The sequence below is a fragment of the Myodes glareolus genome, chromosome 3, assembly GCF_982192425.1.
Source record: "Myodes glareolus chromosome 3, mMyoGla1.1, whole genome shotgun sequence".
Classification (NCBI taxonomy): domain Eukaryota; kingdom Metazoa; phylum Chordata; class Mammalia; order Rodentia; family Cricetidae; genus Myodes; species Myodes glareolus.
In genome coordinates, this window is record NC_142028.1 from 35015673 (window position 1) to 35040186 (window position 24514).

At 42.3% G+C, this 24514-nt stretch overlaps 1 protein-coding gene across 14 annotated transcripts in view; it reads right to left on the bottom strand.

The window, feature by feature from the left end:
- Washc2c (WASH complex subunit 2C) overlaps nucleotides 1-24514 on the bottom strand; it is a 55559-nt gene that overhangs the window by 5426 nt on the left and 25619 nt on the right. For 7 of the 14 annotated variants that reach the window (XM_087904389.1, XM_087904388.1, XM_087904383.1 and 4 more), the window contains 12 exons: nucleotides 22315-22401; nucleotides 19665-19766; nucleotides 18523-18654; nucleotides 14950-15122; nucleotides 12386-12488; nucleotides 10861-11013; nucleotides 9212-9391; nucleotides 3573-3701; nucleotides 3390-3470; nucleotides 2693-2812; nucleotides 1432-1494; nucleotides 875-1087 (listed from right to left, as the gene is read on the bottom strand). In XM_087904389.1, coding sequence (XP_087760515.1) covers nucleotides 875-1087; nucleotides 1432-1494; nucleotides 2693-2812; nucleotides 3390-3470; nucleotides 3573-3701; nucleotides 9212-9391; nucleotides 10861-11013; nucleotides 12386-12488; nucleotides 14950-15122; nucleotides 18523-18654; nucleotides 19665-19766; nucleotides 22315-22401 — 1536 coding nt within the window. The remainder of the gene's footprint in view (nucleotides 1-874; nucleotides 1088-1431; nucleotides 1495-2692; nucleotides 2813-3389; nucleotides 3471-3572; nucleotides 3702-9211; nucleotides 9392-10860; nucleotides 11014-12385; nucleotides 12489-14949; nucleotides 15123-18522; nucleotides 18655-19664; nucleotides 19767-22314; nucleotides 22402-24514) is intronic. The other 7 variants (XM_087904391.1, XM_087904392.1, XM_087904390.1 and 4 more) reach the window with 7 other exon arrangements.

Sequence of the window (24514 nt, forward strand, 5' to 3'; positions counted from 1 at the left end):
TTGATATTTTCTGAAATTTTTTAAAAAAAAGCATGTTTTGCTTTGAGAAGATACAACCTATTTTGGACAAAATACTTAACTGTACCTGTTTACTTCAAAGAAATTTTAGAAGGCTTTGAGTGACGAGGCTGGGAGCATGAGCTGAGGGTAGGCACAGCCAAGACACACTGCATGCATGAACTTGTCAAAGAATATATAAAACATATTCTTTAAAACACACACACACACACACACAATTTTAGGAACTAGCTAATTTAAGCTTGAAATAGCAAAATATCAAGAGTTTTTTTTTTAATATAGGAAAAAATAAACCTGAAAACACTAAAAATTATCATGGGACAGGTCATCCTAGGTCCTGCTGCCTCCTTGGACACCCGTTAAGACTTCAGAGACAAAGGAGATTGGAACGAAAAGGAAAACTCACTAAAATAGAAAGAAAACTTGCAAACGTTCATTCAGAGTCCACAAAGGACATCCTTTGCAATAGCTTTCCTAGTAGGCAGGAACTGCTTGGAATCCCAGAAAAGAGGGCCCAGGCCACAGTAAGCAGGGAAAACCAAAGAAGTGAGGTTGGTGTAGTATATCGAGAGCATTGTGGAAAAAGTACCAAGGCTACTGGGCAGCAACAAGACATAGCATGTGATTAGGGACTGGGGGGTCTGGTGTATTTAGTATTTAATGATCAGTGGGTGAAGGAAAAGCAGATGCACAATCAGGAAACTGGAGGAAGGTAGAAGGGAACAAGGGCTAAATGAAGTCTCCTTCAAGCGGGAGGTGAGGCTGGACCACACCAAGTTAGCAGACTGGTCTAGAAAGCAGCAGTCAGGTTGGTCTGGTTAAAAGAAAACAAACAAACAGAAGACAGTTAGATCACCTTGTTTGCACTGTGCAAGGTATCTGCCTGGGCTGGAAGATCGAAACTCACGCCAGCCTCCTCACGCCCAGGAAGAGTGGGCACACTTTCTGGGACATTGCTCCTTCCAGGTTCAGATGAAGGAAAAGCTAATTCACATGAAACAGGCTTTGTTCCTGGGATCTGCAGAGCCGCTGTGGGCAGCAAGGCTGCTGGGTTAATTGCTAAATTTGCCTAAAGAAGAAAAATGGAACTCAGTTTTTGTTCTTAAACACAGGAGCAGTTTACGATTTCTTTGACACACGATGTCTGTGTTGCACACAGGTAGAATACAAGAGAATATAAATGTAGGAAAATCACCTGATCCAGGCTCAATGGGACACACTTGTGCCCATCACTGGGATCAAAAGACATTAAAGAGCAGCCCATAAGAAGCAACAACTAGGCAAGGGTGGAGGGTATGGTATTGGCAGGGGAAGAGATGAGAGAATGCTTGGTAGCAGCTGAAAAAACTGAAAATCCACAAATTTTATAGGTGCCACAGGCAGCAATGAAGACTCCAGATCCAATATAATTACTTGTATTTTCCCGATCCGACTGGATGGTTCTCTGCTTTTAAATGGAGTGAGACCTGAAGAATCCTGTGTGAAATAAATTTAGTTAAAAATCCATTGAGGGAACAGGAAACAAACTGTCTCTTGGATTACATTCACATCTGTGGGTTAATATCTGGGTCTTCACATTCACATCTGTAAGTAAATCTGTGACGAAGCAAAGTGGTCCCTGTCTGCAACTCTTTACCCCTGCCCTGGATCCTCACGGCATGCTGCTTGCTAGCATTACTTCTCTGGTGCCTCCTCCAGCGTGGAGAAGGGAAGACTATCATATGACAGGCACAAGGAGCAAAGGGAGACACTGATGATGAGCAAGATCAGAGCTGTAGTTTTGTCAGAACCTATCATGATGAGTTACACAACACAGCAAATACCAAAAAAACACACAAGCTCTCCCACGGCCTGGTGCCCAAGTTCTAAACACAAAGCATCTGAATTCCAGATGAGTTAAGAGATAGGGTAACCAAGTGCCTCATTTTCCAAGCACAAACATTGGGGCCTCAGTGAAATTTCCAGAGACAACTGCAATTGTCTGGCTCCCTTTGTGGAGAAGCCCTATATCATATAGGGAGGACTCTTTCCTAGAAATGAGGTTTACAACAACTATCTTGTAGCAGTGACTCTGAGGAGAAACCAAGAAACCAGATGTTATTTGTATTAAATAGAATATAATTCTAGCTGGGCAATAGTAGCACATACCTTTAATCCCAGCACTTGGGAGACAGAGACAGGTGAATCTCTGTGAGTTCAAGGGCAGCCTGGTCTACAGAGTGAGTTCCAGGCAGGCTCCAAAAAGCTACACAGAAAAACTCTGTCTTGAAAAACAATATATACGTGTGTGTGTGTGTGTGTGTGTGTGTGTGTGTATGAGAGAGAGAGAGAGAGAGAGAGAGAGAGAGAGAGAGTGTTATGTATATAAATATATCTACATAGTTCTATTCCAATGAAGGTCAGAGGGAGAAATAGAGGTACTAGGGGAAAACCATCTTTTATTCTATCTAAACATCAAACTGGAAATTGAATTTGGCATTTGGTCTAAACACAAAAATGATTAAATACAGAATCATGGGTTTCTCCCGTGTGGAGAAAGTGGGTATAAAAGGATACAGTGAAAGGGAGGTGCTGGCTGCTCTTTTCTCCTCAAGAGTTCTGAGTAACCCTGGGTCTATACCAGGAACTGTCTGAGAGGGATGAGGTAAGAGCTGGATGCCCTCAGAGTTCTAACCTGTGGTGTCTCTGCTTTCCATAAGTTTTTCTCTTTGCTACCTTGAGCAGACTCAGGAGGTTTCTCGCTCTTTAAAGAAACAGGGTGGTCTTTTTTCAGTACTCCTTTTTTTTCTGGTACCTTCAAAAGAAAAAGACACCAAAGTCTATCATGTATCTTCAAAATTCTAAACAGTAATGAAAAGAGGAACTTGGCCTCTGGGTTTTGAAAGTCCATTAACCAGCTCATGGGTAGCATTTCAGAAATAGCATCCTAAGCACTAGGGTTTTTCTAGGGCCGAGATGTTGCTCAGTGGCAGAAGGATGGCCTGGCATGCACAGCTCTTGAGGGGAAAAAAAAGATTGTGATTTACACAGGAATCCCTTCTGCAATAAAAAGGAAAAAAAATTATACAAAACCAAGTATAGCAGGGGAAAATATACACAAGCTAAAACTCAGATTTAAAGTTTTGCATCTGAAAGACACAAAAATGTAGTCCGTATTATATGCAAAGGTCATTCAATAAACTCTTAAAAAAAACAAAACAAGGCTGCAGCACAATCAGAGACTCTGAAAGCACATCCTACAAACACACTGCTCCATATATTATCTGTCATTTGTTTACAGTGAGCCTTACAATTCTATGGGAATTTTCTTTCATCTCTAACTGAGCATTTGTTTCCTATCCTCCCCACGCCTGAGAATAAAAAGCTGGTACCACAGGCTGAGTCTTGGCAGAGCTGAAAAGATCATCATCTTCATCGTCACCAAAGAGGCTTCCACCATGCGGCACTGAGAGCTGAAAACAATTACACTCCAGTTACACATCCACAGGAGAGCAATCTGCCTACACCTGTGAGCCACAGAGTCTCCAACACAGTGGGAATCAGGAGCAACAAACCCTGGTTTTTTTGGTGCCAGCAAAAAGATCAACATCTGGGTCATTGTCCTTTTGCAGCTTGTGGCTGAAAAGTAGTTCTTCATCCTGGAAGACGCCTGTGCTCTTGGGGCGGCCAGATGTTTTGAGACCCTGGGCAAAAGATAAGACCAAAAGACAAGATCAAAAATGAACACAATGAAGATGTCCCCTGGTAAAAGTCTGACCACAACCTTACGTGTCAATCAGCAGGGGGAAAATGCACAACAGAAGACTATATAACTACCCAAAATAGTGGTTATAAATGAATTATCAAAAATAGTGGTGAACAAATTTGTAAACACAGCATATGCACAAACTTTCCTATAGTACCTTCCTATAGTACCTAAACTTTTCGTTACCTCCACCCCACCTACCCCACCTCTGCCAAAAAAATAAATAAATAACCCAATCCTAATCCATTAGTTCCATAATAACTGAAAAAGCAGCACTCTGGGGGGTAAAGTCAAACTAAACTGAGTTCTCGATCTCATTTCTAAAAGGAAGAACAATGTAGAAATTGCTATGAACAATTTATTTGGCTTGGTATTAAAAGGAGGAGGGCTGGGGAGACGGTTCAGTGGGCAAAGTGTTTGCAGCACAGCATGAGGACCTAAGCCCCACCATCCCACCACCCACATAAAAAACCTGGGCTTTGTGGTACACATCTATAGCCCCAGAACTGGGGGCAGGACAGAGGGGTGAAGAACAAGGAAGAACTCGCTGCCCATCATCCTGAACAATCAATGAGACACTCTGTCTCAAATAATATGGAAAGCCATAGCAAGAGAGGACAATACCCAGTGCCAACCTCTGCCCTCCACACACAGGCACATAAACATGGATGTCTTCCTGCACACACAACCACATACAGAGCACACTGCAGCCAATGCATCAGACAACGTAGGTGTGCTGGCTGGTTTTTGCATGTCAACTTGACACAAACTAGAGTCATCAGAGAAGAAGGAGCATCAGTTGAGGTAATGCCTTCATGAGATCCAGATATAAGGCATTTTACTCAATTATTGATCAAAGGGGGAAGGCCCAGCCCATTGTGGGTGGTATTGTCCCTGGGTAGGTGGTCCTGGGTTCAGGACCCAGAAAGCAGGTTGAGCAAGTCATAGGAAGCTAGCCAGTAAGCAGTACTCCTCCATGGCCTCTACATCGCTCCTACCTCCAGGATCCTGCCCTGTTTGAGTTCCTGTTCTGACTTCCTTCAGTGAAGAACAGCAATGCTGAAATATAAGCCTAATAAATCCTTTCCTCTCCAACTTGCTCTTTGGTCATGGTGTTTCATCTCAGCAATAGAAACCCTAAGACACTAGGTTTTATAATTTGTTAAAAGTCAATGATGTTTTTTCAGCATATTTTTAGGTGTGAAGCCATCAGAATCTAAAAATAGACTTGTTTCTTACCCACCCCTCATAAAAAGTCAAGAAATTAGTGGTCATGCATGCTTACTGTCCACCTTCTCCTCTCAGCCCCAAACTATCTCTTCGCACATGTAGTGTACACATAAGCACACATCTATGGGTAGACGCCAAGGTTAAGATCAGGCGTCCTCTTCAGTCGCTCTCCACCTTCCTCAGGACGGTCTCTCACTGAACCTGGAGCCACAGTCTCACAAGACAGACTGGCCAGCACATAAAGGATGCAGTCTGTTCTCTCCTTCCATCTTCACACGTGCTGCAAGCGCCTGTTCTCAACAAGCCTTCTCACCGGCCCCTAGACTACAATTTTGTATGTGGAAGTCTTGTAATGCTTTCAATAAGTACTCCTAAGTATTTTAACATTTTGTTGATTCTGTAAATGAAATTTCTTAATATTATTTTCTTAAATCTATATAAAAGTATAATATATTGATATACTGACTTTATACCCCGCAAATGTTGCTTAGATATTCTATACTTTTTAGGACTTCCTGTTACCTGACATAGACAGCTTCTAACCTGGTACTCATCTAGAGCCTTGAGTACAGGCTGGCTAGAACGGCAAGAGGGAGAATCCCTGATTGCAATCCTAAGGGGAAAGTCTTCTGTCTCCAGCCTTAAGCATGTCAACTGTGCGCTTTCATAGATAATCTGAGGACACTTCCTTCTACATTTAATTTGATAAGTGCTCTTTTGGCTTTGCTTTTTCAATCATGAAAGGGCTTGGACTATTTCAAATATTCCTTCTGTATCTATCAAGATGACAATGTGCTTTCCATCCTGCACTTTATTAATACAATATATTCCAAAGACTGATTTTCATATAATCAACTACCCTCACATTCTTAAGAGAAATCCCACTTATGCTGGGTTTTCCTCTTATTTTTCTAAGCTAAGTTTACTATTACTGTGTTGTGCATTTTACCATCTACTTTCAGAAAAATATTAGTCTTTAGTTTTAAAACATATCTGGTCTTAGGCTGGAGAGATAGCTCAGCGGTTAAGAGCACTGGCTGCTCTTCCAGAGAACTCAGGCTGGATCCCCAGCACCATGTGGTGTACCTCCAGTTCCAGATAATGCGATGCCCTCTTCTAGCTTCTGTGGGCACCACATGTGATGCACAGACACACATGCAGGCAAAACACTTATATATGCAAAATAAAATTTTAAAAGATATATCATAATTTAAGGACTTCGAGCCTATAATTCATGATTCTAGAGAAGCTAAATAAGAACGTGAACCTAAAGAAAATCATATAGTTATCCTCCTGGATATTGGAAGTAGACAAGATTTCCTTGGGTGCACGGGGGTGGGGGGTGGAGGGGTGGATGTAAGGGGAGATGGATAGAGAGAGGGGAGAAGGGGTGAATTGGGGAAAGCTTGGGGGAATGGGATGGGTGGGATGGAGGAAGGGTGGGAGCAGGGAAGTAAAGATCTTAATTAAGGGAGCCATTTTAGGGTTTGCTAGAGACTTGTCTCTAGAGGGGTTCCCAGGTCCAAGGAGAGGTTCCCAGATTGTTCCTTGGGCAGCAGATAAGAGGGTGCCTGAACGGGCCTTGTCCCATAGCCACACTGATGAATATCTTGCATATCACCATAGCACCTTCATCTGGCGATGGATGGAGACAGAGACAGAGACCCACACTGGAGCACTGGACTGAGCTCCCAAGGTCCAAATGAAGAGCAGAAGGAGGGAGAACATGAAGGAAGTCAGGATCACAAGGGGTGCGTCCACCCACTGAGACACTGGGATGGATCTAATGGGAGCTCACCAAGGCCAGCTGGACTGGGAGTATTGGAGCATGTGATCAAAATGGGCACTCTGAACGTGGCTGGCAATGAAGACTGATTGAGAAGCCAAGGACAATGGCACTGGATTTTTATTCTACTGCATGGACTGACTTTGTGGGAGCCTGGTTTGTTTGGATGCTCACCTGTATAGACCTGGATGAAGGGGGAGGATCTTGGGCTTCCCACGGGGCAGGGAACCCTGGCTGCTCTTGTGGATGGAAAGGGAGGGGGAGATGGGGGGGGAAGGAAAAGGGAGGCGGGGCGGAGGTGGAAATTCTTAATAAATTAAAAAAGAAGATATATTTGTCTAGTTTGGGTTCAAAACAATAGCATCCTTACAGAACAAGGCTACTCTGTTCAGCAGTGAAATTATTGAAATATATGTTGTGTGTCTTTTTAGGACTGGGTTACCTCACTCTGTATGATATTGTCCAGTTTCATCAATTTCATAAAAATTTTATGATTTTATATTTTGTTAGAGCTGAATGGCATTCCACTGTATATGTAAAACATTTCTATTATTCAGTCATAAGCTGAAAGACATCTAGGTTGTTTCCATTTCTTGGCTACTGTTGAGTAGGGAAGCAATGACCATGGCTGAACAAGTGTCTGTGGAGTAAGATGTCAAGTCCTTGGACATGTGACAAGGAGTGGTACAGCTGAGGCATATGATAGATCTCCTTTAAGTGTAATTCTCCACACCGATTTCCAGAGCAGCTGCACCAATCTGCATTCCTACCAACAGTGATCAGAGTTCCATTCTCCATACATACTCTAGCATTTGTTATCAGTTGTTGTCCTGATCTTAGCCATTCTGACTGGGGTGATGAGATAAATATAGAAGGGGAATGTGGAATGAGAGTAAATAACACTAAGAATGTTTGAAAAAGTCACAAGGAATTACAGTATTTTATAAGGTTACTAAAAATCTACTTGTGTGTATCATGTTTATATGTACATATAATTTAAATGGAGTTATACACATGGGGTGACAGTGCTCCCTGCAAGGGCCATAAACTAACAAAACCTCCCATTCCAAGCATAGGAAACTTCCCTTCACATTGTTATCAGCAGTTTCCAAGAGATACCCCAAATAATAAAGGTTATTGCCATTGTCCTTGATGGCCCCCAAAAACATACTACAAACACAGGACTTGGAGGAAGTGAGCTAGACATGACTTGGAAGCTTTCTTCCCCAAGGATTACCTCTCACAACTACTGGAAGGTGCTATGCAAGCTGTTGACGTGGGATGTCCTTCTGTATATGTGTTGCTTTTATTGGCTAATAAAAAAAGCTGCTTTGGCCTATGGTGGGACAGAATATAGCCAGGCTGGAGGGATATAGAAAAAGGGTAGGCAGAGTCAGGGAGGTGCCATGTACCTGCCAAAGGAGACAGATGCTGGAACTTTACCAGTAGGCCACAACCTTGTTGTAATACATAAAATAATAGAAATGAGTTGATTCAAGATGTAGGAGCTAGCTAGAAATATGCCTGAGTCATTGACCAAGCAGTGTCACAATTAATACAATTTCTGTGTGATTATTTGGGTCTCAGCAGTTGGGAAATGAACAAGCAATCTGTACCTACAAGCTACCACGGGAGAAAAATCAATCAGCAGTCCTAACTAGGTATAAACCAAAAAATCACAACAATGGCAGCTCAGTAAAGCCTTCTTAATGGTAAAATAGTGGCACTTGTATTCTGGCTGCAATCAGGAGCTGTCTAATTGGACTTAAGGCAGACTCAATGATAGAAATGTATGCCTAGTACTGTAAACCTAACACCTGTGGCTAGAAAGAACCTAAACTCTAAAGAGAACCTACTACTAACATTTCCTAAGCCAATACAATTTCTAACTATATTCTCAATACTTATCCTTGTGCCCATAGATGTGTAACTGTGCAGCAGAGATCATCACAAAGATCCAAAATCAATGGCAGATGAGCAACTACAAAAGAACCCATATGGCCGGCAAAAGCTAACACAGTTTCATACAGTCCTTTAGAGAAAGGGTTTCTGATACCTGATAAACTGATAAAAGGCCCTTCTTCTACTGATATTTCTAAAACTGAATGCTAGCATAACTGAAGTACACACATCTGCCCTATCTTCCCTTTCCTACTGCTTACTCTTACAATTAGCCAGTTTCTTCAAGAGCAACAAGGTCTGTACATCTCAGAAGCAGCAAGTGAGATTCTATTTCCCTCGCTAACCCGAGGGACTTAAGGGGCAAGCCACAGATGTGCCTGGGAGCCAACATCCGACTGGAGAGACTCACTGACACTTACACTGGAAACCCAGACTTCCCCAGCCATTTCAAGGCCGCAGCAGCCCCGTCTGAAAGGGAATCCAATCCCTTCACCCCAACTGGGCACTCTCACATCTACTGCTCTGCTCACCTTTGCCGTTTCGTTCTGTGGCACACCGGCGTTGCTTTGATCTTCCACTTTATCTTCCTCATCAAACAAACTAAGGACAGTTTTGGTTCTACCCTTGGTTCCTTTGTCCAATGGAGATGAAGAAGAAAATAAATCAGAAGGTTCGACTGCTTCCTGATCAGATGCAGTCAAAAGTCCTTCCTACAAACAGAAATAGGAAAATATGAGTAACTAGAAAGTAAAATCCTACCATGTCCTTCACAAGCTCGCCATTAATTCATTAACTTTCAAATGAACATGACTCAGTGCAACACAGCTTATCACATACACTACCACGTGACAAAACACTACCGTCACCAGGGGACTTGTACAGACAAGTTAAAGATGATTTTTACAATCATGCTAAGCCAGAGGCCCCTCTTCCTCCTACAAAGTGAAAGGGTAGTTATGACCCTGATGTTGCTTATTTACTAGAAAGAATTTCTAAATAATAATGTCAATAAGTGTCAATCATAAGGATTGGATCCTAATTCATAGTTTTAATACGTATGTCTTAGATGGAAACTTAACTAGCAAAATCACACATTCAAATTGTAGCCTTACATTGTCCATCTACATAGAACAATTTCTAACACGACACTAAAAGTACATTAGCCCAATACTATCACAACTCAGGTCAGAACAAGAAAGAAAAATGGTTTCCAATTAAACACACTATTGACTGTAGAGTGCATCCCAACTTTCAGTGGAGAAGCATGTTTCATTAGAGAAGCAATACTATATAAAGTAATGTTAAGTGCTTATGAATAAAAAAGAAACCAAACAAACTTAATTCTCAAGGAGTTTACACTTAACTAAGGGACAGGGCAGCATAACAGTTTGAGTCAAGGGTAGAATGGCTGTGACAGAGCAATCAGCCTGTCCACATCAGCCACTAGGAGGGGAGGATTAGAGTGACTCGGGCACATGAGTGTCACTGTCGCTATCAGGAGCTTCTGTGCGAAAAGTAAATCAAACATTCTTCGTACAGGTCCAGGGAGAAACTAACCCTGAGCAGCTGAACCTACAGAGTACAGAGAACTAGGAAACACATGGCACACCACAAACAGAAAGCAACTGTTGACATGAATCCCCAGCCACAGCCAACAGCATTAGCTGAAGGCCTCCAAAAGGAGACAACAAACCTTCAGAACAGAATACTATTTAGAGGAAAACCCCTTTCACTTTGCTCTGATTTAGCCAACGTCAACCAGAAGTAAAAGCATGGAAACCCAGCTTCATGAGAGTGACATCTGAACTCAGAAGTGAGGACCATAGAATCAAGGAAAACAGGACATCAGAGAGAAGCAAAGAGAGAAAACATACAGGGCAAGTCAGGATGAAGAATGAGATGAGGAGCGCACTCTGCAGAGAGGCAGAATGCACTGCTACCCAACAGACGCTAAAGTAAAAGAGGAGCCTTTCATTTCACTGCATATAGGAAATCAGCTAGAAAGTGAACTAATAGGAATCCCCGAACAGCAAGGGCACAGGCTATCTTTTTACCATACTGAGAGCTTTCTAGTCTTCTTAAAAACACATTTATTTATGCAAAAGCATTTTCAGTGTTGGAAAATGTAGGGAGATTGTATGTGTTACAAATGGATTAGAAAACCAAAGAGGCAGCTTACCTTCTCTACTACTTTAGCCACATCAGCGTGCCCCACCTCTGGGGACTCTTTGGCATTATCAACCTTCACATTCACCGATTTCACACCAGATGGTACCTCATTCTCCTCCTCATCACTGAACAAAGATGGCACCTCAGAGATGCTTTCTTTTTTCTACCAAGAGAAGAGAAAATAACATCCACAATGTTTAAAAAATTATGCCTGAATAGCATGGTGATGTATAAAGCCAGCCAAAACAAGTCCATTCAGGCATGTGTTAAGTACAATGTAGGAAGGGCAGATAGGACAGTAACTGTGGCCTCAATATGGAAGACATTAACAAATAGGATTCCTCCAGACTTAAGACCACAGCACTTCAGACTTTGTTTATTACTGCTAGGAATCAGTCTCTTCTCCTCTTACAGTTCTCCTGAAGGACAGCACTCAGTAGTTGCAACTCCAAATCTGTGCTCTTTGCACTCAGCCACAGCAACCAGTCAACCCACTGTGCCCTTCTCCTTGCTTGCCATTCCTTAATGTAAATGCCAGCTCTCATGTTGCGCACCCTGGATTCCTCTGTCTTAAGACTATCTTCATGTTTATGGCAAGTCCCAGATGTAAATGTCACCCAGGGTTTCTCTGTTCTCTTCAATATCAGTTGCTTGTCTGAATAAACACACTATTTCACTCGTTACCTTTACTTTATTTCTTATCCACGTGTCCACTCATCTGAAAGCACCATTCACTAAATGACAAGGCACAGTATCTGACACAGAGTAGCTGCTCAAGTTTGCAAGACCTTCAGCTCAGCTCAGCAATCCGTTCTTTGGAAGGTAGGAGTTTAGAGAGCAGGGAACCGAGGATATGTGACCAACCTGGAGTTGCCCACAGCCTACAAGGAAGCAATGCCTAACCAAATTAGGAAGGCTGATGTGGGAAACTATGGAAGGCAATACTAACATAATTGAAAATATTACAAATGAAAATTGGAGTAAGAGGATTTTTAGTTATCAACAGTAAGAGATCCTTAAAATGAAAAATGATTTCAACTTGAAATCAAAGAAGATGGGAGTTCACAAAAGCAGAAGACAACAGGCAATACTTCAGTGATTAATGAAGGGAAAAAAGCAGAGCACATCAGACTATTAACAATTTAAAGATGAAGTGGCCCCAAAGGCTCAGGAGTGTTGCTATTTGAGGAAGTTCTAGGACACAGGGCATTGCTGGAGAAAGGTCACTGAGGATGTGTCCTTGGGAGCTAAATCTTGCCTTCCCATATCCTGTCCCTCTAGCTGGTTCTATCCACCATGGATTAAGTAGCCTCAATAGACATGATGTTGGCCTTGACACAGGTCCAGCTGCAACAGAACCAAGGCCTAAGGACTGACCCTCTGAAATCATGAGCCAAAGGAGCCTTTCTTTCCTCTTTTAGCTACGTGTGTTGTCACAGCAACTCCAAGGCCGGGTTTTCAGATCTGACAAGGTGGCCTCCCTACTCACATGGCACAATCTTACAGGTATTTTCTGGGTCTGGGAAAATGAATACCATTGTTGCAGGAGGAGCAGATGCAGGAGGAAAGCCAAACAGAGAGCTTCCACTATCAGCATCATCTTCAAAGAGGAGTGATGTTCTCTGAGTCTTCTTTTGGCTATATGAACAAATAGAAGATCAAATTCAAGAGGAATACAATTTAAAAACAAAAGTACTGTTCTTTTTGGCCACATCTACAATACCCAACCTCCCACCATTTGTTGACTATGTACAGTTTAAAGTTGGTGATTTGAAAAATCTTTGGATAGACAGACTTCAATCTTACAAACAGCAGCCTCTGCCTTTCAGAATAACCTGATGTGGAAGAGCCCAGAGACTTGCTCGTGAAGCCTTGTCAGTCACTTTCTGCATTGTGCAGCTGCACCAGCTCTTAGATCTGACAGACACATTGCACTCCTTCCTGGTAGTCACAAGCACAGAATTCTCCAATTATCACCTTCTCCAACAGATAATGAACTAAGAGTAGCTATGCCTACTTTCAGCTGAGCTACAGAGCCAGAGTCAGTTTTTTCAATGTAACCCTCTTTTCTGCTTTCTACTTTTTGATTCAGAGTAGCTTTACTGGACTATAATTTACATAATAAAATTACCCCCTTTAAAATATACCTTTCACCGGGCAGTGGTGGCACACGCCTTTAATCCCAGCACTCGGGAGGCAGAGGCAGGTGGATCTCTGTGAGTTAGAGGCCAGCCTGATCTACAAAAGCTAGTTCCAGTACAGCACCAAAAGCTACAGAGAAACCCTGTCTCAAAAATCATATATACAATATATATACCTTTCAATATGTTTAACATATTGAGAGCTGAAAAACATTACCATAGTCTAACATTTTCATCACCTCAAAGGAACCCCAAACCCATTCCTGTCTCCCCTCAACCCCTGGCAACCACCAACCTACTTCCTCTCTCTGGGTTGATCCAGGCTGGACATTTCGTATAAATAGTATCATTCAATCTGCGATCATATGTGACTTCTTCAATTAATGTGTCTTCTAGGTCAACTCATGTCCTATCATATATCAGCACTTTATTCCTTTTTGGTGAATAAAAGGCCATAGTGTGGTTCCACAACATTTTGTTTAGCCATTCATCACCTGATAGGCATTTACGTTGCTTCTGCTTTCTGGGTAACTTACATACAGATCAATGCTACAACGGACATTCTTGTACAAGTTTTTATCTAAGCATGTTTTCATTTGTCTTAGTTGTATACCAAAGAGTTAAATAATTTGATCACATGGTAAAAAACTCAGGTTTAACATTCTGAAGAAACACCAAAACCATTTTCCAAAGTGACTGTACCAGTTTATATTCATCCACATCTTTACCCATACAAAACCCTTTTTGAGATCTGATCAAATCTATGAATTACTTTTTACAAATAACATTTTATAGACACCTTCGAGAACAATTAACAGTATAAAGAATCTGAGGCAGAAAGCATCACTGAAAGCCAGGAACTTCATGGTTGGCACCAAGACCTAAGATGAGACATGTTTCAGGTCATCAGGTTCATGGCAATGTGTGTGGTAGGGCACACACGCATACACTAGAGACACAGAGGAGTGGGTAAAGACATAGAACAGCCATGCCTCTGTTCTAGGCCCCCAAGTTCTTTTCTTCCTCAAAGCTAGATTACACAAGGCTCTTCAAAGAGAGGACTTAAACCGACCTTGACAAGGAGGTCAGTACCAGCAAGAAGAGCCTCCCAGGGAAGGTATGATGAATGCCGCTCAGGTCAGTGACCTCACAAAGCATTTCACATTACAAGTGCATGACTATCTCAAAAGACATCTGAGAGATGAAAATCTGAGGCAAGAGAAGTTAGGGAACTTGTCCAAAGCTATTCAGATAGGAACTGCAACACTATTAGGATTTCAGACATTCTCTATGCTGAACCAGAGGCCATAGACTTACCAGGTATCAAGTCTTGGCAGCCTAAAAGCAGAAACAATAATGTCTGAAGAGATTTAACTATTTAGGGAAATCTGAGGTACTTTATTAATCTGTTTATAAAGACCACCAGCTAATGCACAGTATTTCCACATTCAATGGATTGCCTGTTTGTTCTACCATGGTTCAGCTGAGCTTCAAAGTAATCACAACTCTCCAAAGGGAAAGGTTTAGATGCAGAAGTCACTCTGCAGACACAGCTATTCAGGCAGCGCAGATAGCCTGGCCCATCTCAAGCCAACAGCTTCAGCTCAGACAATCACCTAGGCCAGAAGGTGTGACAGTACCTGCTGACAGTCCACTCTTAATATCATGGTTTTCAACATTCAAGATTTCTATCAAAGTAGCAGACTTTAACCTTCTTTACGGTAGAACTAAGGAGGGTGGGGGCATAAACTATAACAATCTCATTCTTAAACCCCTAAGAGAAAAAACTGTTTGAAGGTTAAGAAAATGTCAAAGAAAAAAAAAATCAAGGCAAATGTTTCCACTGAAGAGCAAGGGCAGCTCCACCTGTGCATGCAAGACAGCGAGACATCAACCACTAGCAACAGAAACACCGTCTCCACACACTAAAACTTTGCCTGCAATTGTGAAGACCTCACCTGTCCTTCGCAATAGCAAACAGGTCCGCTTCATCATCGTCCTCCTCAAAGAGGTTGGTCTTTTTCACAGCCTTCGCTTCTTGACCTTGGATGGTCCCTGAGTCCCTTAGTTCTCCTTTGGACTTACTGTCAGATGCTAACTTGGTATGGGAATCAGTAATATTCCACTGGTCCTTAAAACATAAAACATGCATTAGAAATCTACAGGGCAGTACTAACAAAATGTCTAGGTGGGCAAAAGCACTTGCTACGTAAGCATGAGGACCTGAGTTCAAATCCCCAGATCCCATGTTTACAAGTTCCACAAAGGCCACACATGCCAGTATTCCCAGCACTGAGGGGCAGGGAGCAGAGATAGGTGGATCCCAGGCTAGCCAAACTACAAATGGACAACAGCAAGCCTCATCCCCTCCACTCAACACACATACATGCACACACAAATACATACACACACACACACACACACACATACACATTCACATGCAAGGTACTGGAGCATTGCTTAGTGGTAGAAATATGTTATCCAGTAGCTAATTTAGATATGGAACATGACAACTAAAATAAAATTTTATCCATTAAAAAGTTACATTCAGACTAAGAATTAAGCATACTCGAAGAAAAGTCATATCTTTGAACACCTCGGTTATGGACTACACACACTTTCTCATTCATGCCTCTTCCACGTGTGTTCCAATTTCTCTCTGCTATGGTTCCACCTCGTGTAAAGGCAAAAGAACTTGTCTATTTTAGATAACCAAAATTAATTATATAGGGAATAAACAAAGAGAAACGTAAAAAGTAACACTATGTCAACTTTGGAAGGGGATATTTTAAGTAAAATTCTAAAGCAGAAAAGGAAGGGGATCACCAGGACAGAGAAGGAGGCAAGAGAAGGCGACGAGGAGTGATGCTCAAATACACCATGCAACCTATGAAAACTATAATTAATAAAAGAAGGTTTACAGTTGAGAACTGCTCCTCTAACAGCCATGTTCAGCAATGATTACAGAGATTTAAAGAAAATTCCAGTGAGAAGGCCACACCTACAAGTAATACTCTTTAAAATCCCCAGGGGAGCCAAGCAGGGAGTCCTCAAACCCTGGTCACCATCATTCTGCTTTTCTTTTTGCTCACCAGCTTTGGCTAGGATTGTTCTTTTCCTGACACCACTATGATGGGATGAATTCTACATGGCAAATGATTACAAACATAGAAGAGGAAAACAATGAGGGCTGGGTAGGTGGATGGGGAGGGGAGGTAGGAGTACTGCTGACCAAGTATGAGGACCTGAGTTCAAATCCCCAGCACCCACACAAACAACGTTGGGCATTGCCATGCATGGGCCAGCTGGAGGAGATGGAGACATGAGGATGACCAGGTCGGCCAGCCATCAGCCTAGGTCTGGTTCAGTGACTGTCTCAAAGAATAAGAAGAGTGATAGAGCGGGACGCCCAACACAGAGCAGGACACCCGGTGATAGAGCGGGACACCCAACACAGAGCAGGACACCCGGTGATAGAGCGGGACACCCAACACAGAGCAGGACACCCGGTGACAGAGCGGGATACCCAACACAGAGCAGGACACCCGGTGACAGAGCGGGACACCCAACACAGAGCAGGACACCCGGTGATAGAGCGGGACACCCAACACAGAGCAGGACACCCGGTGATAGAGAGGGACACCCAACACAGAGCAGGACACCCGGTGATAGAGCGGGACACCCAACACAGAGTAGGGCACCCGGTGATTGAGCGGGACACCTGGCATCCAGGAAGGCTCATCTGTACACATGTGCTCATAAACTACTAATGTGTACTACACACACACACACGGGGGCAGAGAGTCTATAATAAATATGCACATTTGAGCAAAAAACAAGTTATCTTCAGTTGCTTTCAATAAACACTACTGTAGTTACAAGTTTTCCGTAACCTGGTACCTTCCCCAACATCCCTATAATGAAAGAGCAAACATTATTAAAGAGGAAAATCTTCCTTTTTTACCAGTTTAAGAGAAGGGGTCCCAAGCAGCACAGGTTGGCCTTAAATCGCTATGTGGCTGGGATAATCTTGAACTTCAGCTCCTCCTACCTGCACCTCTCAAGTACCAGAAATACAGACAGTGCCTGGGGATTGAACCCAGGTTTTCTAGTACATTAGGTGTGCTGTCTAGTTTTGGGTCAACTTGACACAAGCTAGAGTTATATTTTAAGACGGAACCTCAACTGAGAAAATACTCCCACCAGGTTGCCCTGTAGGGCATTTTCTTCATTAATAGTTGGCATGGGAGGGCAGAGCTCACTGGAGGTGGTGCCACCCCGGGGCTGCTGAACCAGGGTGTGATAAGAAAGCAGGCTGAGTGAGCCATGAGGACAAGCTAGTACGCTCTGCCCCTCCATGGCCTCTGCCTCAGTTCCGGCCTCCAGGTTCCCACTTTGAGCTCCTTCTCTGAATCCCCTCAGTGATAAACTCTTGCATGGACCAGAAAGCTAAAAATTAACTCTTTCCTCCCCAAACTGCTTTGATCATGGTGTTTCATCACAGTCGCAGAAACCCTGAGTGCTTCACCTCTAGGCTACAACACCAGCTCTTTTAATAGCTTTTCATTTTTTAATTTTTGGTATTTTATTATTTCCCTGAGCTGAACATAGAATCAGGGTCTTGTTTGTGATGGGTAAGAACTGCACATCTAAGTTACATCCCTGGTGCCAGAAAGACCTTTCATACTCAGGGCACTAAATTTTATTATATTTTTGCTTCTCATCCTTTTAAGATAAAATGTAAATCTAAATTTCATTTATATTCATGGTCTTCTGATCAGCTAAATCTGAATAATGCTTAAGCTACTCTTGATTTTGCTGATGTGCATCCAACTCACAAATGTGAACATCCACCACCCTACAGAAAAGGTTTTTAATCCTAGCTTAATGACACACAGCAGTCCTTAACAGAGAATACACAGTGGACAGAGCCCTGGACACATCACCCTCAAGTGTGGCACCTTGACAACAAAGAGAGCAGAAGCATCAAGTCCTCTGACCTTCTCCTTGCCCCGTCCCCTAATAGTAAAACAAAACAGAACACCCCACATCTCTACTGTGAAGCAGAACCAATGGAGTCCTCCCTGTACCTGGAGGACGGGCAACCCATTTCTGAGGACACAGGGGAAAACTTGGATGAGCAGACCTCGCTAAGCCCCCAGCTTGCCACTGCAGACCAGACTCTTCGCTCCCATCATGCTTCTCCCCAGATCGTTGTTTTCTATCATACTTAGCAAACACACCACAGGCTCCTTATCATCTAAAATGAACCTTAAATGAGAATGCTTTTTTTCTTGTTACAGAGTTTCAGCCATGAACCTTGTAGTGGAAGCCGTATTAACTCCATTTTGAAAGTGTTAATGTTTAACACATTACACGAATGTTTTTCTTTAAAGGAGACCATCTTGTAAACACCATCTTTTGGTGACCAGCTCCAGTGAGTGTGGAACAGAAAGAGGACACATTTATGACAGCTCAAACTCTTTCTGCATTCCCAACAAAATCTCATGTGTGGGCAAACCTTAACCTACCTCCTCATCGCTGCTGAATAACAAGGCAGATGCTTTCTTTTTGTGCTGTTCTGAAGGTTTTGGTTTCTCTTGGCTCTGAGGCTGTACGGCTGAAACCTGCTTCTTAGTTGGTGCACTCCCAAAAAGATTATCCTAAAAGGACAAATGACAGGAAAGCATACAAAGGTGTCAGCAGCTCATATACATGAAACCCAAAGAAGTCACTCTCCCACGAGGAGCAGAGTATAACAAGCCTGGGGGAAACAATCACAAACACCACACATCTCGGTCTACAACCACTGTCCATAGAAGAAAAATAAGATTATCACAGAAGTCTTTTAATTTAAAAAAAATTTTTTAAATTATTATTGTGTGTGTGCATGCGTTGGGAGTGCTGTATGTGTATAGGTTTGGTTTATGATATGAAACTCTTAACAGGATATACTACGGCAGTGGACAGTCCTGAGCCAAAGACCAACAAAGGAGGTCTGTAAGTAAAGTCTGTAAGGTATAAAAGACAAATAATCAGCTGGGGTCCGGGGGGATGTTAGTGACAATAGTTTTCACCCACCATGCACTAAATCCTGTAGCAACCACTGTGCAAAGACGTGGCATTAGTTGTTTCAGGGGCTACAAAGAACCTAGTGACCTTTAACCCACAGAAGATGAAGGTGCTGCAGAAAATCTGGGTTTGCAATAATGGAGCTGAGTATGGAACCACAGCTGCATGGATTGACCATTGCACAACACTACGTAAGGGCTTGAATGTGGATCTTTTTTTCCTCTAACTTTTCTTTACCACTCCACTCTCTATACCCACAGTGAATAAGAAATGTAAACCTAAAACATAGTTGTCTCTTCTTTACTCCTGCCACTGCATCCAGTATATTCTCATATATCATTGGATCTAAGAGATCCATCCTCCCTAAAATTATTTATCAAAAGAGTGTTAAAGAAAACTATTTGGCTTTCCCCAATAAATGAATCAAGATTTTAATGTCTTCCTAATTGTATTACTATAAAAATTTGACCAGACACTGGTAAGTCAGGAGGCTTTCCATCACGTTTTTCTACTACATGCCACTCTGGCTATTCATAAAGCCAAAAACCCAAATTTCTATTGTTCTAGGTTAATTATTTGGTGCTGCAATAACAACATTTACCTCTTCATCTTCATCATCAAAAAGGGAGACAGATGTGGGGAGCTGGCTGGACAGAAGTGATGTACTTTTTGACTTAGTTGAATTTTGAGAAGAAAACAAATCCTGTTGAATCAAAATCAAAGCCACTGGTTAGCAGGGTCTACCAGCTTTAACGTTGGCCAGCACAGTAGACTAGAATGTGACGGCTTTGTGTGTCTGCATTTGTGTCTGCCCTTGGTGTGTGGGCACAAGGAGCAAGGGAGAGCCACCGGATGTCTCAGGGAGTCTTTGGAGCCTGTAGGACAACCATATTTCCACCTGAAGGGTGTAAGGCAGGAAGACATTCCCAGCAGTCCTATGATGCAAACAAAAGGTTTCTTTGTCTAAAGTGTCAAAGGAAAGCATACAGATTCTACCACAAAACGGCTGCTTCGCAAAGTGCTAGACCTGCAGCTGCACTATTGTTAAGATCGCTCCCCAGAAACTATACTGCATCTTAGATTTCTACTATAGAAGGTTTCTGCTGGGAAGATTAACTCAGTGGTAGAGTGTGTGCCTAAAAGTGTCTACTATTCTACTTGAACTATAACTGGAAATGCTGCAAAAGGTCAGCCCAGTTCTGAATTGTCCTCAAAATGTAAAGGGCTGTCAGCTTAGATCACAAGGAGTGCTCTGCAGACGGAGCTCCATGAACTAGAAACACAAACTAGGACAACTGTCCCCTGAGCAGAGGAACGTCCACTCAAGAGCCAGATAATTAAACAAAACAAGAACATTTTCTACGACCTCTTCTGATGCTATCTTTTATTACAAAATCAGTGTTTGCCCCTCATCAACAAGACTAATGAGTTCACTGACCGAGAGAGAAGAATTCTTAGCACACTGGGTAGCGACCGGTTCCATGAGTCACACTGGTTTGTTTACACAGAATAGGCTACAGAGTCCCATGTCCCTTCTGCATTTCACACACTGACAAATGTGCTGAATGCTTTAAGAATATCAAAGTAATTTGACCAAAGAACAAAAAACTGATTTCTGCATTGTTATTCTGGATCTTCCTGGTTGGCAGGAAGAAAAACACACATCTGCTACCTCAAACATGCTCCCCCCCAAAAAAAATGGTAAGATAAAGTTCCTGTGCATACTTGAGACAGATAAGCACAAAAAAATCATTCCTTCCAGTTCAATATTTTATGTCCTAGACTGCCTTATGTTACTTCTTTTTGCCTAGAATTCTATGCAATATTCAATAAAAACCATTCACTCTATGATGGCGCCCATGGGACAGAGCCTTGAATAGTGGTCTTAAAACAAGCCTCCAGATTAATAAACACTATGTAGCATCAAGAGCTCAAGTTTGGAGGCTGGAAATAGAGCTCAGTGATAGAGTGCTTGCCTAGCATGCACAGGGCCATGGGTATCTCTCTCACACATGTGCACACACAAAAATGTTCAATGAAGTTTGTATCCTGCCCCTAATCCCAGGGCTGTAGCGATGCAGAAGAAACAGCATTGATCTGTGGCAGATAATCTTGGTTGTCATGGACACACTAAGGAAGACAGATCCTCAGATGAGCAACTGCCTTCATCAGACTGGACTGTGGACATACATGTGGGTATTTTCTTAATTGCTAATTGATATAGGAGAGCCCAGCCCACTGTGGGCCTGGGCTACATAAGAAAGCTGGCTGAGTCAAGCAAGAGAGGGAAGACAATAAACAGCATTCCTCCTTGGTCTCTGCTCCAGTTTCCTGCTCAAGTTCCTGTTTTGGCTTTCCTCAAGGGTGGACAACCTGTAACATGAAGTAAACCCTTTCCTCCCCAAGTTGCTTTTGATCAGTGCTTTATCACAGCCAAGAAAAGCTATCTAGGACAACTTCCAAGACTAGAATAAAAAAGGCAGCACAGCCTCTATCTGACACTCTCAGGAGCTGAATCACCAGAAATAGGCCTGGCTTCCTGCACCTGCCATGCACCACTTAGGGATGGAAGCCCAAGCTGCTTGAGTCTTCCTACCCACAACCTGTCAAGTGTCACCAGCAATGAGAAGCAAACGCTTCTGAATATGTATCACAGTGGGAACAAACGCACTAGTCGGTCACACTGCCACTAAAGGAAGCAGCAGGCTGGTTCCTTCTCTCACATAAGCATCTTTTCACAATTGTGAACCAACTAACAGTCTTACATTTAAGCATGTTAAAGAAAATGCAACGGATTCAAACCCAAAAGTTAAAAAGGTATCTGCATATACACTGTTTTCTGAAGATCACATACTTTCAAGAAAATATAGGGGGCTGGAGAGATGGCTCAGAGGTTGAGCATTGGGTACTCTTCTTAAGGTCCTAAGTTCAATTCCCAGCACCCACATGGTGGCTCACAACCATCTATAATGAGAGCTGGTGCCCTCTTCTGGCAGCAGGACAACATGCAGACAGAACACTGTATACATAACAAATAAATAAATTTTTAAAAATAGAAAATATAGGGCCTTGTATATGCCAGACATTTTACAGCACTGAATTATATATATTCATAGCCCAAAAGATTATTTTTAAAATAAGAACTGAACTATTTAATAAAAAGTCTGAGACCTCTGTGGACAGACTAATCAGAAAGTTATTAATGCTTTATCTATAGCTGAACCTTCAGAACTAAGAAAATAATTCCATACCTCAGAGTCCTCTTCATCTGAAAACAAACCCTTCTGAGTCTTTGTTTCTGATACAAGCTTCAGATTTTTGCTGGAAGGTAAGGTGATCTAGTCGAATCCCCACCAAAAAGGAAGGAAAAAAAAATAGACTCTCAGCAAGTAAGAGACATGGAACAAACTCATTCATTAGCTCAGAAAATGTCCCCAGTCTCTACAGTGAGAAGGAACCAAACCAAGGGACTGAACACGCCTTGGACCTTCATCTGTACAATATTCACACAAAGATTTTAAATGGAAGTACCATGACAAAGAATTTTAAAACTGGTGTAAATTAGCAACAGAGATGATACAGTATCACTAGAAAATAAGTTTCTCAGATTTGAGGAAACCCCAGAACAGTGAGATGGTACATACAAGACAAAGTCCAAGGCACCTCTCATGTACATGGGAGCATGCACTCTGTCACACAGGGCACAAAAGTAACAGACAAAAGGGCAGCTGGTGAAGGGACCAAGATGATTTTGGATGCTGGTATTTTGGTGGTTGTAAAGGCAAAACAAGGATGTGACAAAATGAGGCAAATGTGACAGCTCTCTTTGCTGTCATCTGACTATGTCTGGAATTAACTAAAACCCAAGTAGCAGGGTACACCTGGGAGCAACTTTTTTCCTAGTGAAATCATATGAAATTGGAAGACCTACTTTTCATCTGGATCTCTTGAAGTGAAACAATACACCACTAATCCAGAACTTTTAAGGTAGGAAGATCCACCTTTAATCTGCGCTACACCTTCTATTGGCAGCCTATATAGAGGACGTGGAAGATGGACGCTTTCTCTCTGTCTGCTTGCTCTTGCTCTCACTGGCAAGTCCGTTCCTCACTGGCATTAGAGCCTACTTCTCTGGGATTCTGGCATATCCTGAAGACCAGCTGAGGCATTTCACCTTGAAGACTCGACAATTACTAGATTCTTAGAACTTCCATTGGTAGTCAGCCATTGTTGGGCTACCTGAACCACAGCCTGCAAGCCATTCTAATAATCCCCTTTGTAAATATAAATGTGTGTACATGTATATATACACACACAAGTACGTACACACAATACACATATTCATTCTATAACTTCTGTTCCTTTAAAAACCCTGATTAATACAGCATGCTTTACAAATGACAAAACAGCCAGGTCTAAAGATGGATGATACATGCTTGTAAACTCACCACTGGGGAGACAGAGGCAGAACCACGAGACTGAGGTAAGTCATGGTACAAGCAGAGAACTGAATACAGAGTTGTTCTCTAAGCTCCACATGCACACTATGGTACTCATGTGCCGGCATAAATACATCATACATACATAACACAGACACATACCCACAGACATAATACATATACGCATGCACATACATACATGCACACACACACACACGAAAGATAAAAAGAAGGAAGAAAGAAAGGAAGGAAGGAAGGAAGGAAGGAAGGAAGGAAGGAAAGAAAGAAAGAAAGAAAGAAAGAAAGAAAGAAAGAAAGAAAGAAAGAAAGAAAGAAAGTAAGTTGTATAGGACATGTATATAACAAGAGACAAAAAACAGAATACAGACTATGTATGAAATGATTTTAAATCAGTATCATATTGGGTATGATTTTATAAAAGAAATCTGAGGGCAAATTGGAGCCTCATGAATGCAGACTAACATTAGATTTTTCCATAGCGTTACTGCCAACTCCTGGCCAATGACCATGGCATCTGGTCATAAAACAGTTTCATAACAGCTGCCAAATAAAACATGTAGGGTGGTAAAACATCGTAAAGACTACAAATTACTTACAAACAGTTCTGAAACTTACACAAGTTTCAGTCACTTATTTGACAAATCCTCACTAGATATGAATCTGGTCGGCGGTTTTTGGAGTTTCATGGCATTTTTCCATTTTATGTCCAAAATTCTTAAAATACATGTGGCTGCTTTTCTTGATTGTTAACTGGTACATTTGGGAAGAAGGAACTCAATTGAAGAACTGCTCCCATCAAACTGGCCTGCAGGCATGTCTGTCAGGTATCTCCTCGAGAGCTAACTGATGCAAAAGGGCCCAGCCTACTGTGGTCAGTGTACTGAGGGCAGCACCACCTCTGGGTAGGTGGACCTGGGCTGTGCAAGAAAGTGAGCTGAGCAGGTCAGTGAAAGCAAGGAAGACAGCAGCACTCCTCCACAGCCCTCTCTGG